At 37.9% G+C, this 15,351-nt stretch overlaps 1 protein-coding gene across 1 annotated transcript in view; it reads left to right on the forward strand.

Moving 5' to 3' along the window:
• The window catches only part of MAP3K5 (mitogen-activated protein kinase kinase kinase 5), a 101,382-nt gene that overhangs the window by 68,502 nt on the left and 17,529 nt on the right, over positions 1-15,351 (forward strand). The window contains exons 12-17 of the mRNA XM_067293671.1: positions 2,901-2,950; positions 7,664-7,759; positions 8,719-8,800; positions 10,586-10,719; positions 13,832-13,959; positions 14,768-14,904. Of these exons, the coding sequence (XP_067149772.1) occupies positions 2,901-2,950; positions 7,664-7,759; positions 8,719-8,800; positions 10,586-10,719; positions 13,832-13,959; positions 14,768-14,904 (627 nt within the window). The remainder of the gene's footprint in view (positions 1-2,900; positions 2,951-7,663; positions 7,760-8,718; positions 8,801-10,585; positions 10,720-13,831; positions 13,960-14,767; positions 14,905-15,351) is intronic.

Here is a 15,351-nt window from a genome sequence, read left to right on the forward strand (position 1 = left end):
CTTCAGATCAGTGTTTCCTATTTTTGTTGCCCTGCTATTAATCAGTAACATTAAACAAGGTCAGTTTTCGATGGACTTGCTAGTACTTTTGTTCTAGCCAGAATCCTTATTGTGGTGAGCTTATGCAGAAGCTTGGGATCTGATTAATACTCAGTTCAGGCATCCTTGCCTGCAAGCAGTGATATCCATCAAAAGAATGCAATGGGAAGTACAGTAGTTACAGCTTCAGTTACACAATTTTAATCTGCCCTTGCAAGTTTGTCAAAGTCCTTAGAATCCATCAGAAGGGAGGAAAGGCACTGGAAGGGAACTGGCCTTTTCAGTTAAATATAACCAATGCAGTATCTGTTTTTGATAAGAGATTTTTCTGAAGGAAATAGATATATTATCTTTCAGCCCAAGTGAGAAATACTCTCACTTTGTTTCTTCTTAATATGCAAGGCTGAAAATTGCCATAACAAGCACAGACCAGCTGTCCTTGCTGCAAGGACAAGATAGGCAGCTGGGGTTGGAAACTGCTTCAACTACCTAGTTTTAATCTACCCACTGTAGGTCTGTCAGAGCTTTACCAGCTCATGGTTCAGATTCCAGTTAATTTTGATTCATAAATTAATGTATTTACCTATAGTTATTTTCCAAAATTCAGTCAGTGCTCTAAGAATAAAAATTATGAGTTACGAAGTTTATGAAGTTTTTTTTCATGTACAAACTGAATTTCTGCTTCAGATGCAAAATGGAACTCAAACAGCAGAGTCTGAAACCAGTAACTTTTTAATGACTAGGGGGTTGACAGTCATTGCCAGGAAAAATAATGTGTCCTCTTCCTTTTCTGTGGCTTTTTAACAACATATCTGAATGTTTATGCCTTTCGTAGTATGAAGTTTAACATGGACAAATGTATATAAAAGTCAGATAGCATTATATTTTTTAGTATGCACATTATGTTGCCTTGAAGTTCCCTAACTTTAGCAGTTTTTTCCTCATAGGTTTAGAGGAATGCAGCAGTGCTGTTTGCAAGTTTGAAATAGAACAGCCTGTCTCTGTTTCGTGTTGGCTTCTGAATCCATTTTGAGTTTTGTTTTGAGTGGTTGGTGTTTTTTTGCCTAACCAAAGAACAGATGCTGAATTTGGATAGCATTCCTGATATGTTTACTCCAATGTATTCAAAACTTGGCAAGATCATGGGGGACATAGCTTTTGTGTTATTTCGTTGCCTGAGAACATGATGTGGTAAATGAAAGATGTATGAATCCGTGAGAGATTAGTTGTATGTAAATGACAGGTAAAACCCACAATACTTATGCTTCTTGAACAGTTCTGCCTGTCAGGGTGCTTGTTTTAGATTTAAATTTTAGATTATTCCCAGCAGTGGGAATTGGACAGGTGCCAATAGCAAAGCACTGAAGAAAGTTTCCAAGGATGGAAAATTGGAAGGTGGCAGAGTTCGTATGTGGAGGGAGGAGTAAGAGACACTGCAGATATGCTCTCATTATTAGCAGAGGGATTAAGCTGGTGATCTTTATGCAAGAGAACCAGGTAACTCAAATGGTAGTTTCACAAACACTTCATACTGACATCATTTGTTACCTCCATTTCAAGATGCAGTTCCACCTTTTATTCACCTCTGGCTACTTTCCTTCCCTGTCCCCTTCCCCCATTGGAATCCCCAGCCCCCCATTTTACATTAGAGAAGTACTGGACACTTCACTTAATCATGTGAAGTTTGTGCTTCAAGAAAGAAAACTGCATTTAAGTCTGGCACATTGTGTTAGGCATTTTATATTAGCATCACAACCTTTTAATGCAATTTGAACAGCAAGGAAAGAGTTACACAGGAGAAATTGATCCAGGAAGCCTTACAGAAAAATGCTATAGCTGAGAAAATAGTTTTCTCTATGATTTCTTGCACATAGTACAACTATTTTGGCTGTGTATCTGTTATGACTTCTATATATCTCACTATTCATGAAATGTGTTATAAGCTGCCCAGCTTCATGTCTTCTTTTGGGATACATTTGGTTATGTTTGTGGCTGACACTGTGCCCTTAGGCTATAAAGGTTGCCACAACTTTGAGGTGGTGTCATTCGAACTTTTCTGAAAGAAGAGTGTTTTCATCAGAAGATACAAAAGGCTTTTGATTCCTGAAGTTTTATTAGAACTTAAACTTAGAGTGATATGACTGTCTGTAGAGGGAACTCAGTTCTGCTGTGTGACAGATTTAAATTTAAAAGATCTGAAAATAAATGAGGCCTGGCCCTTAGTGTTTTTGCAAGGTGATTTCTTTCTTCCAGCCTGGTTTACCAGTCCGGCAACTCTCAGGGCTTTGGTACAGCCTTACTGCTCTCTTCTGTATTCCTAGGGAAATAGTCTCTTTTTCTGTTTCCCTTGACAGTCTGCCTTTAGGTTTGCTCCTTCCCCAAGCAATTCTGCCTACTTTTCGGGAACTTGCCACCTTGCACTCCAGCATCAGAATTCCTGGTTTCTATCTCTCCCAGCCTGTTCTTCCCACATCCTGAGGAGCCTAAGCATGTAGAGCACGCTCTGTTATTCCCAGAGATGAGTCTTCTCTCCCTTTTTCCGGCGGGTTGCACATGACCTTAAATTCAGCACCCAGGACAGTCTGTATGGGCAGCCCCTCTGCTCTGCTGCTTTTGCATAACTTCGGGGGGGGGGGGGAAGCACTGTGTGTGCCAAGTAAATGGTGAAGAAACGAGCAAATCAAAACTTCTATCTAGAACTTGTCACATTGCTTTTGACTGAAAAAATGCCCAGAAGAATAACTGTTACAAGGCAATAGACTGTTATAACTGAAGTGTTTCTTTTGAGTTCTAGGTTAAAAGATATGCCTACTGGCTCTTCATTTTAAAAAGGAATGTTTGTTTTCCTCTGTGTTTTACAGAAAGGTATTCATGAGTGGAACTTCAGTGCTGCTTCTATCAGGGGAGTAAGGTGAGTTTCTCTTTCATGTTTTGAAATGAAAAGAGTGATTGAATGAGTATTACGCTGAGCTAATGCTGTGGGCCTTGGTGGAATAAAAGGCACAAAATTGAATCAAGGTGTTGCAGGTACTTCCACAGATGCCCTGATAAAAGTGAAGCCTGAGGAGTCCTATTTTGGATTCAGAAATGACCAGTTGCAGAGTCTATTATGTAAAAATTAGTGAACAGCATGTTAAGTTAAAGCACTATTATTTTTCTTGATGGTAGTAGTCACTGACTTTATGCTAAGTAACATTGGAATTAAAATAACTGCTTACATTTTATGCCATCTTACTTGAGTTTTATGCCATGCCCAGGAACTGCGGTCACACGTTTGAGATTCTGACATATTGGAAAACTCATAAATGCAAAGAAGGCAGTTCTTGTCCCAAATGCTTGATGTTCAGAGTATATAAGCCCAGAAGTGACAAGTGGGTGCAGACAGGAAGAACATGAGGAACTGGCAAGATGGTGGTATTTTGTGGGTCTTGCAGTATTCTAGTTGCTTACCGGTTGTCAAGTTTTGGGTGTGGGATTTTTTTTTTTGTTTTGTTTTTGTACAGGTATGGCAGCAGAACAGAGTTTCAGAGGGGTCCCATGGGGAAGAGAGATTGTCCATACAGTGATGACAGATGTGGCAGAGTGGTAGATTGGCCACAAAGTGAAAACTTAGAGATTGTTTGAGGAAACAGAGAAGGAAGTCAATAGAAAAACATATAAAAACCTCCCGAAGACTCATGTGGAGCAGGTTAACAAGGATTAATAAGCAGTAGGTTCAGAAATGACACCTGCAAGTATAACTTGACTGGATTAGAAGAGAATGATGTTACGTGTTCAAGGCATGCTATCTTCTCTTCAGCACGCTTCCCTTTTTGGGAGGGGCCTGTCAGGTGCTGACAAAGGAGGAAACTTGGCCATCTTTTTGCTTGATTTCAGTGGAGAGTTTTCTACCTGCTATGAAGAAGCCTTCACTGGAGGTTGTTGGGTTTGGGGTTTTTTTGTATTTGTTTGTTTTAAATCAGGATTTTACGCCATATTGTGAGTAGAGAACGGCAGAATCGGAGCCAATGGGTCTGCTAACATGCCCAGGTCAAACATAATGTGTTTACTGTTTGTACCTACCGATACTAAGCAAGTAGTCTTCTACCCCTGCTGTGAACTGTTGAGATCAATTCTTTGTCTTAGTCTCATTTGTTTTTCTAGGATTTATCTACACTTTGGCATCCTGTGACTTTCCACTTTGGTGTTTGCATTTAGTGTATTTGCTTAGCTTTTTTTTTTTTTTTTTTTTTTTTTAAATAGTCGTTGCTCTGTTCTAATAATAACTGTTCCATACACACAAAGCTGTTGCTATGTCTGCAGTACATTTTTTGCACAGATGGATGATTCTTTTTCCTTCCAAAAAGTAACTTAAAAAACTATCAATAGACATAGAGATTCATTCCTGTGGGATTCAGTTTATTTTAAGCAGAATTTGCAATGATACACTTAGTTCAGTCTGGTTGGGTTTTGGTTACAGTATGTTTTTGAGTACTTGCAAAAAAAAATATACACACACACACACACACACCCCATATATAATTTTTGCCCTGTTTAAAATTTTTTTTTTTTGGCATTGTTAAGCCATTGTGTGGTCAGTAGTGTTTTGTATATACCCTCCTGCATTTGTTATTTAAATTTTCAATTGTCAGTTAATTTGTCAATTAAAATTCCAGTCTGTGTTCATCTAGACAGATGTCAAAAAAACCCTGGAAAGCTTTAAAAAGAATCAATAGAGCCAAGAGTCGCTGTGAATTCTTAGAAAGCTCAGTGGCTGCTTCTATGAGGAACTGCAGGGGGAAAATCTTTATCTTATGCAATTTCAAAACTGAATAAGCCTGTTTTTCTAATGTATGCAAGTTTCTGATCATTCCCTTTCCAATATCTTTCAGTTTTTAACTAGTTTTATGAAGCCAGATAGTCTTTAGGGTGGGACAGCCTTCAGAACCAGACCTGCTTCTAATCTATTTTTGTATCCGGACTATTTTTGGCTCTTTTGAAGCTCCTAGACTTAAAGCTGTTTAGGAAGGGGGAGTTTCTAGCTTAATGAGGCTTCTCAGCCTTTCTAGGCTAGTAAGAGCCAGCTGTAGAGATACAGCCTTAACATACAAGGCAGGTCTTTGTACATGATTTGGAGACTTTTTCAACAAAGGCCTCCATAAATATTTACTGCGTTACGTAGGGAATTTCTTGTCAGCGGGGCTGAAGAGACATCTAACTTTGGAATGACTAATGTTTTTGGTAAATACTTCAAGGAAATGATTGAGGGGACACTTGGTCGGTGTGTTCCTCTTGAGCCAGTGTAATCAGCATCTTATTTCATGAGTAATAGAGTTCAGCTCTCAAGAATTGCAAAGGGACCTGAAAAATAATAAGCAGCTCTGAACACAGTGCTGAATCACACTCTATATGCAGGAAGCCATGATAACCAAATTTGATTTAGCAAACTCATTGATTAGCGGTTTGTGCTGTAACATAAATAACTCTGCTTTTGTCATATGTCCTCTCAAACACAAATATATATTATTGAATTAAGCCAAAAAGTACTGTTAGTCTTAAAAACTTCATCAAAGCTTTTGGAACATGGCTGCTACCCAAGGTGCTTTGTATCTTTCTCAGGTTATTTGAAAAACTCCCTAGTGTTCTGCAGAGCTGACACCATATGAGCAGGAGGATACGATCTTTATTTTTCCAATTTAGAGAGAAAAAAAAAAAAAAAGAAGTGGCAAACTGAAGTTGCTAGACTGGAAGTGGAATACTCCTGGTATCCAGAAGGAGCCTTGGATTATGAAATAACTGCTACTTGTGGTGTTTCCATGGGAAAGTGCTTCACAGATCATGCTGATAAATGTAGTGTTAGAAACATAGCAATAAAGTTGGATTCAGATCTGCATTCAGTTTTCTTCATAGTGTAAGGATTAACAACAGGGATGTTCATGTTCCATCTCAAGTTCTCTTCTCATCTTCTCTGACATTCGTGGAACTTGGAACCCTGTCACACTACTTAATTCTAACTATAACTGTGAAAGCTCTCCCCACTTTTAGAAAATCAACAAATTCCTTGAAGTTAATTCTCTGTGGTTGATGCCAATGCTTACCTGCTTTATCTGCTACTTCATCTAGAATTATTGGTAAACAATACTTACAGCATTTGCAGTGTTTGTCACTGACAAGCAGGAGTTCTGGGTGCACACAAGAGCTGGGCTCAGGGCCACACAGCATTATCCTTTCCTGCTTGGCTTTTCAGTTTTGCAAATTCAGCTCCACTTCTGCTGTCGTAGAAGCCAGTGGGTAGTACATATGCTCGGTAACTCTCAAAATGAGGCATTTCCTGAGCAAATTACCCAGCTTCTTTTTATAACTGGGTATTTTTTAGTCTTTTTTTTTTTTTACTTTAATGACTTTTTTCAGGGAGGAAAACAACATATAAGCAAATGTAAACACTCCCTTAAAGACTTTAAATATTTATGGATTTGCCTGACCTCTGCGTATACCCCACATTCTTACCCTTTTATTCACTACTGTCTCAGTAACTGATTTTCTGTGCCTGTCAGGTTAGTAAAATATTTAAAATCACATGGAACTTTAAAAGACTGAGTAATTCTGTTAATATCAGCAGGACTCTGGAAAGTTCACGTATATGTTTGTAAACCCTAGTGGATTAAAAGTTAATTTGTAAACTGGGGGCAGTGACTGTCTTCCCAGATATGTACCTCATTTAGCACGTATTGGTTTTTCCTGACATAAAAATAAATGAGTCACAAAACCCAAAGACATATGTTCTTATTAATGAAGCTCACTCTTTTTGTAAGTAGCTTTATGAAATGCGTATTTAAAATGTGTGTTATATAAAGACCCCAACTTATCCAAAGAGCCATTTGCTTATCAAAAGTTACCACAAGGGATCTACAGTTCAGAAGTCATAAAAAGAGACAGTGATCAGATAACTATAGACACTTATTAAAGGATGAAAATTACAAATATTTCCTGAAACCTGAAGAAATACTTCTGCATTAATCAACTCTGTGTGCTCATAAAGCCTTTGGCACAACATAGAATAGTGTCATACTTTACTGTTCTCTTAATGGATTAAAAACATGATGGATATCTTGATCCAGCTAAAGTCAGTTGATTTCATTAGAACCATAGATTTCATCCAGTATCTTAAGAATGTTAATAAGGAGACTTAATTTGTCATTTTCTCAAATATTTTATTATTCCTTTACAATACCTCTAGCCATCTTTTTTTTTCTGTTCTAATACATTAACAATCAATTCTACTGAATCAGCTTGACACATGATGCTGAATATGTGACAAACTTGCAGAAAGAGCTTATTCAAATAGGGTTTGATATTTTCTTTGAGGAGCCCAGTAATGACAGTGTTGAGTGGAATTTAAGGACCTTACTCTAAGCAGGACCTTGCTCCTACTCTCTCTTAGGCAATGTGTGAACTAGGGGCAAGCAGAATGTGAGCTTTGGAGGATATAAGAATATAAGTTTACAGTAAAGTAATGCATCATGGCTTCTTAGGTTTAAGATGGTGCTTTCTCACAGTAAATGGGATTATTTGTATGGTTTGACGTAGCTGGTAGAAGCCCAAATGCATCTTCCCAATAACACGTTCTACTTGGCTGTTCTTTCAGCATTTCGAAGTTTGAAGAACGGTGCTGTTTCCTCTATGTGCTGCACAACTCTGATGACTTTCAAATCTATTTCTGCACAGAACTTCACTGCAGGAGGTGTGTCCCAGTTATTGCTTCATATAAATGGCCTGTGATAGGGTAGATTGTGTCTGCATGCACAACAGGGACTGACTGTTTCAAAACTGTGGCAAGAGGTGGTCTGAACATCCTCGATTCTCATCATCTTCCACCTGAAAGCCCAGTACTGCCCTAGAGGTTCATGAGATCTGAAGGGTCACAGCCCAAGTACAGACAAATATTAGAAACAAATATACCTACAAATTTAACTTTTTTTTTTTTTTAAAACAATCCAAATGCCTCCTAAAATTATGCATGGATTTTCTGAACTGGGAACATTTTGGATAACAATAAGCTAAAGTTTTATTTCTGATGACAGAGAAGCACACTTGATTTCTTTACATACCTATAGTCATGTTTACATAGGTAAAATTGTACCAGTATCCCTAGTAAGCAATGTGAGATTTAAGAGATGTGTGTTCGTCCATTCTTTCAAAGGGGGACAAGTTATATGAAATATATATATATTTTTTTTCAATGTGGGTTTGTAAAATAGACTCCTTTACACTGAAAATACCCCTGAAACTAGCTTTCCTGCACCACAGAGTCTTCTCCAAATACATCCAAGACTTCTAGGAACTTTTCATGATGTTTCAGTCCTTTTATTGGACATAAAGAAACAATGGTATGGGATGATAATTTCGCCTGGTACATAGCTTTTTGAAGTGTGAATTCCATTGATAATTTCATTCATCATGGACGTTTATATGCACTTTTTATATGTTACAAAAATAAGTAGGAAAACCGCAAATTTTGGCTGTGAAGTCTCCATGTAAACAGAAAGTATTACTATTTTGCCCACAAACAAGTTGCTGTTGCACTGAGTTCATACTTATTGTATCTAAACCTTTTTTTGGTTCATTCTTTTGAGTCATTTAGAGAATTATTCTTGATGTCCCCATACTAAGTCTCAAGTGTGTATTTGTTTGCTTTAACAGGTTTTTTGACATGGTGAACAGTATAACTGAAGAAATAGGGAAGAATACAGAGGATGGGGAATGTGATGGAGACTCTCTGGAGGTATTGTTTACTTTTTTTAAGCATAATAAGAATTTGGGGCTTTTAATATAGAGTATTACTTGAGGGAGGAAATTACTGATCCCTTCACTGGAAGAAATTAGACAAAAGTTACTGTTTTTTAAAATTTAATCCTCTATTGTTTATAAATTAATCATTCTTTGTAATTCTCCTCATATAGTATTTATAACCAGCATAGCCAAGTCTCTCGTGTTTCAGTTAGCATGCTAGCTGAAGAAGGTACTTAACTTTGGAATTCTCCACAGTTGTGCTTGTTACAGAATGACACTTGTTACAGTTTCTTGACAGTCATTGGAGTCAGGCGGTGTTAGCAGCTGTTTAAATTTTAAAGACTTTTTGTTGTCTGTTTCATGCATCACTGGAATCCTGTACACTTACATTACTGACAGGTTGTCTGCACAGCAAAAAAGGGTATAATTGTAGCATGGGAAGGCTTGTCTGTGCTAGTGATGATCCGTGGGCAAGCACAGCAATGAACAGCAAACACAAAGCATACGATGGATGTCTGTGCTTCTGGGAGTTTGTATCTTTAGCCCATTAACCCGCACTGAAGCCTAGGCTGCCCTGCTTCTGCCGCTGTTTCCCTTGCTAGCTAAATTATAGTTTGCATGGGTATGCCTTTACACATTACCTTCTCACCTTCATTTTTCTATCTGAACATTCACTTAGTTAAAAAGTGAACACAAGGCCAGCGGGTGCAATGCAGTACTCAGTCTGTTTAGGCTTGCTTTTAGGTGGCAGGGAACAAGATAAAATATTGGAGCCCATATTCCATCACATGAAAATCTGGTGCCCCAAAGCTCTGGCGACATCCAGAGCTAACTGAAAGAGTCAGTATTGAATACCGAATCCAGCGCTGTGTCTCAGTTTTGATGCTGGCATCTTATAATACATCTGAAATTGGAAATGGGACAAACAGAAACCACTAGAGTGACTTGTGGGCTAAGAAAAAATGCTCTGTAATGAGAACTTGAGGGTGCCTAATTTGTTTATTTTAGAAAAAAGAAAAGCAGTGGGTGACTTGATTACAGTGGATAAGTATCTTTACAGGGAAAATTACTACGTGCTAATGGGCTCCTTAATCTAGTGAAGAAAAACAATGATAAGAAAGTGAGGCCAAAGAAATTTGAATTAGAAATAAGAGGTATGATTTACCATGCGAGTAATTAACTATTGAAACTAGTAAAGGAAGTACTAGATTCTCTGCATCTTTTATTAAAAAGATATCAGCCTTTACTTGGAGCAAAAGGGGAGGGGGGAAAAAGCTTTATTCAAGCATGAGCTACTGGGCTCAACATTGGAGTGAGCGAGTGAAATTACTTGTGTGTGTTAAACAAGAGGACAGATGAGATAATCCAATGTTTTTGGAAGATGTGGTCAGGTCAGGAGAGCATCTGGAACAAATAAGCGTATGCTGCCTTGCTTTCTATGTCAGAGTGGAAGCTGAAGTTCTGTTTGATGCATAGTGCCCTCTGTTGTCTTCTGCTGTTTTTACAGCATTTGCCAGCAGAATTGCATACACTGTTGAATAAGACATGTAAGTGTAACTACACAGAACAGATAAAGGATAGCTTAGCATTATGCACTTATCTGAAATGGTCACCTCAGAATCTCTGTACAGCATCTGAAATGTCCTTTTGTAGTGCCTTCCTCTCGCTCTCCATGGTCTGCAGAGAGCAACTAGTCTCCTAGAAGCCTTAATTGCGTGCCTACTGTCAGATGGAATAAATCTGTTTCATTCCTTTCATTTTGTGGTTTGCTTTGCAGTATGATTATGAATATGATGAAAATGGCGAGCGAGTCATTCTGGGGAAAGGAACTTACGGCATTGTATATGCAGGACGAGATTTGAGCAATCAAGTCAGAATTGCTATTAAAGAAATCCCAGAGAGAGATAGCAGGTATAGTAAATGCAGCTGATTCCAAATTTTGTGTGTTACATACTTTGATTGTTAAGTAACGTGACTAACGAGTTTGCTGTTTAGGGAGTACCTGACCTACAAAGCTGCCAATAAATTACCTGTCTGTGGTATTAAATGGTCTCCTCTCTCTTTGTATCTAGACAGATCCAAGTTGTGGAAAAATACCAAACCCAATGAATCATGATCACAACTGAGAATTCAGACATTTTCAGGTTTTGGTACTGCTGGTTTATAATGCATCTTCTTTCCAAAACAAATGTTGCTGAAATACAGAATCTCATTTGAATACCTTATGATAAGCCCTATGTTCCTATGCATGCACAGGCATGTTGTTATCAGAGAACTATTCAAATTCATGATCTATAGAGTTATTTAAAATTCTGAGCCTGAACTGTTGATAGAGACATTTTCCTATTCTGTTTATGCACAATTTGTTATGAAGCCCCTTAACACTAGAATAAAACATGTGGAATGGTCTTTTCATCCGCACTTTTTTTAATGCAGAGTCATTTTATAGGTTTATTGATCTCCTCCATTTATAAAGGTTACTATGTAAAGACCAGACAGTTGATGTCCTTAGTAACTATATATGTTGAGGTTTGCAGTGAATTTGTATTATGAATACAAAGGTTTCCACAAATATTGTAGTAAAAGTGGTAGCAAATCTGAACATCAGACCCACTGTATTAGTTGTAAAGTTATTCCTAAATTCTACAATAACCCTTTCATTTTTGTGGTCAAGTTGATGTAAGAGTTGTTTCTTAACAGATAACTTGTGTGTCTGAATCTTTAAAGTGACTCTCTCGCACATTGTAAAATATTACTAAAGACTATAATTTAGGCTGCTTTTTCAGCTAGCAAAAAGCTAGCAAAAGTAGGAAATAAAATCATTATCATGGGTGATAACGGAAAAATAAATCCCTCCTTTTTCAATGACTAAAGAAATAAATTTTATGAAGGAAGCTCTTTTGATATAGACAGAATTTCCCTAGGTAGCAGGAGGAATCAAATACTAAGTGAATGTAGGCAGAATATCAGGCATGCCAAAAGGTGAATTTTTGCCCATTATTTAAGTGAGGAATGGAATCTATATTTCCAAATACCTTGTTTTCTTTTGCCTGTTTGGCTTTTTGGTTTAGTAATCTGATCTAATGGATAGCTTCTCCATCAACAGGACATCCCATATTTTAGCATACTACACTTTCTCTGTAGGAGGAAATAACTGCACCTTGTTTTCACAGTGCTCAATCTACAGCTAATATCAGGAAGGAAACTGTTTTTATCTTCTCTGCATAGCAATTGCCTTAAAGAAGGTGTTAGTGTTCAAAAGAGCCGTTTTGAGAGGATATTCTTGCCCGCCACAATGGCTGTTATTCTCCTCATTTTCATCTAGAATGTTTGGATCTGTGGGTAAAACGACCACTTGTGGAAAAGGAGTATTATTTTCCACAACCTATCCAGCATCACATATTGATATTATAATTGTATTGGATCCTACATGTTGACAGGAGACAGTGTAAAAACTTCTATAAAGTTTTTTTTGTGGGCTGTAAGGGCACACTTTTCATTAAGCAGATACTTTCTTATATTTGTTTTCTGTAACAGTCATATTCTGAAGAGATATTCAGATGCCCCCACTTTTTCTTTTTTTGGCCACGTTTTTAAGAGTTCAGCCTCCACTTGCAGCTTGATGCTGTAGTTAAGGTGAACTGATAACTACCTGGCCCAAAAGGAGAGGAGCTCATGTGCACTTTTCCCCGACAACTTCTGGCCAAGTGCTTAGATTGCATTCCTGGCAGTAGCACTCTTCTGGCTCCAGGGAGAGCTGGTTCCTGGAGCTGAATTAGCAGAAAGCTAAGTCTACCTCCTGCACACCCATTTCCCCCCTCCCCCCCCCCCGCCAAAATCTGCCAGTTCTTCAGGAAAGCAAAACATCACCAGTGTTGGGGCAAGGGATATGCTGAGAGCAGCCTGATGAAGGTAAAGATGGCAGTAAAACTATTTCTTTTGGTGGCAAGCAGCTGCAAGGTCAAGTTAGCTGTTATGGTTAGTATTTCCTCAGGATGAGCACCTTAGTATGTCCTCCTGGCGCTCTGCAGCTTCTTCTTGCATCTAGACTGACAGAAGAGATCTGCATCCAACATCTACTTCAGCAGCCTGAAAGTCTGGCCGCAGATTTTAGTGCTTTAGTGGAAATGGCCACCAGACTCAACAGATTGTCTAAATTTTGCCAGATAAAATATTAAATCTGGCAACTGAAGTGATGGGGTGTGTGTGACTCACTCCTGGTTGGAAGGGGAGAGCGTTAGAGCTGGCCCTGGGAGCACATCAGCTTCTAAGGTACAGAGTCCTGGTGGTGTTCCACACTGGAAGGATTTGGATTTCAGAAATCTTCCTGGCAAAAACACTGCTGAAACATGTCTCTGAAAAATATTTCACCTTTGGCCAAGTTACGTTTGATGAAATTGTTCTGAGTTCTTTAGAACACCTCCCCATGAAAAGATTCCTGTTTTCTCACTCTGATAGCTATCCACTCTTGCTTTCAGACAAGCCCCCTACTTTAACTAATTGAAGCTTAGACGGTAATTTGTTTTAATTATTGAGCTGATTATTGTTATATGCTGACTTTCTGGTTTACTGGTTTACTTTGGCCCTAGTCTGGATCCAACTATTTGCCCAAATGTTTATTCTCTTCAAGTTGGGCTGGAGAGTAGTTCCTTTTCCACAAGTTTTGTTTTGCTGCCTCTACTTGTTATATATATATATATATATATATATATGTATATATATACACACACACACACACACATACACACACACACACACTGTGTGTGTATACAGTATTATATATATTGCTGGATATAATGTTATTTATATATAATTATGTGTATATATTTTTTTGTACATGGAGGTCATTATCACTGTTGTTAAATATATCTAATACATAGTATTGTATTACTGTACACAATACTTCAGTATTTGAGGTCCCATGTGTTTCATAGGACCTCAAATAGAACTTCAACTACTATAGTAGGCACAAGACTTTTCTTTTGAAGCTCAACATTGCTTAAAATGTTTCCTTTCTTTGCAGGTACTCCCAACCTCTACATGAAGAAATAGCTTTGCATAAGCATCTCAAACATAAAAATATTGTCCAGTATTTAGGTTCTCTTAGTGAGAATGGCTTCATTAAAATATTCATGGAACAGGTGCCAGGTGGTAAGTTGTGGGGGGGGGGGCACTGGTTTGGTGGATTTGGGTTTTCTTTTTACATTTTAAAAATAGAAAACCTACAGCACTGCAAACAGATGCACATCATGCAAATGTAATTTTATTTAACATCTCTTCCTTAAATTAATGGGAAAAACTGGAAAGGTCAAGTACTCAAGTCCCCTTGATCATGAGATAAGATATGCTACAGATATAGCTCTGATCATTGCTGCAAGTGAGCTCCTTTTACCTGCAAACCAGAGACGATCTGTGGTCATCCTGCTGCAAAGGCTGCTAGTCTCAGATGGCTAAATCCTCCTAACGTACATATCCCAGGAGATTGTGACTGATGGTTGTTCCTTCTATTTCAGACCGAAGAACTTGTAGCAGCCAGACATAATAAAAATTCCATTCCTAGCTTTTCCAGAAATTGTGAATTTGGTGTATGTACGCAGACTCTCATGTGCATGCTTAGCCTTCACACTTTCTCAGTGTTCCTCTGAGGCAGCTTATATCCAGGCATAGGAGAGAGATGAGCGCATTGATTAAACTAGTTCTGATCTGCCTGTTTTGCAAAAGCATATGCTCCTTGGCTGCAGCTGAGGCCAGTGGAAATATTTAGACTCTCTTTTTAATTACTTGGGCAGAGGATGATGCTAATAAGCATTATCCATGAGAGGCCCTTGGTTATAGAAGAGGCACCTACCCTTGGTTTGAGATTGCTGTTCATTGTTGTTGTTGTTTTTTTTTTCCTTTGGGGGAGAAGGCAGAATTTAATTAGGTTTTACTCTCACTTTTCTCCTTTCCAAAATTATAGGCAGCCTTTCTGCTCTTCTACGATCAAAATGGGGACCATTAAAAAATAATGAGCAGACAATTGGCTTTTACACCAAGCAGATTCTTGAAGGATTAAAATACCTCCATGATAATCAGATAGTGCATCGAGACATAAAGGTGAGAAGCTGTCATGAAAATCATGAATAAAAGCAGCAATGTTCTGATCTTATGCTTTGCTTGTGAAAGAAAGGAAGAATGGTTCTCCGTACTTTGATACTATTATAGATCACATTACTGCAGTTTTATTGTTGGAATGACTTGCAGAGATTTAGCCCAACAGTTATGTAACTACATAACCGTTTGTTCTGTATTTAAAAAATGTATTTACAAAAGTTATTCATTGTCACATACACTCTCTGCTACTCTAAAGTGTGAGTTAGGTCAATGAACCAGTGTTAATTTTTGTCTGCATCAACAAAATTTTTTTTTATTAGAAGAATTAACTTATATTAACATTATCATTTAAAATGTGATAAAGTTGATTATAATTTTTTTTCTATTTCTGTTTTCAATTACATGATCAAACTTTCTTGAAAGCACATCAGGAGTGAAGAAGATTTTGGA

Source organism: Apteryx mantelli, chromosome 3, assembly GCF_036417845.1.
Source record: "Apteryx mantelli isolate bAptMan1 chromosome 3, bAptMan1.hap1, whole genome shotgun sequence".
Lineage (NCBI taxonomy): Eukaryota > Metazoa > Chordata > Aves > Apterygiformes > Apterygidae > Apteryx > Apteryx mantelli.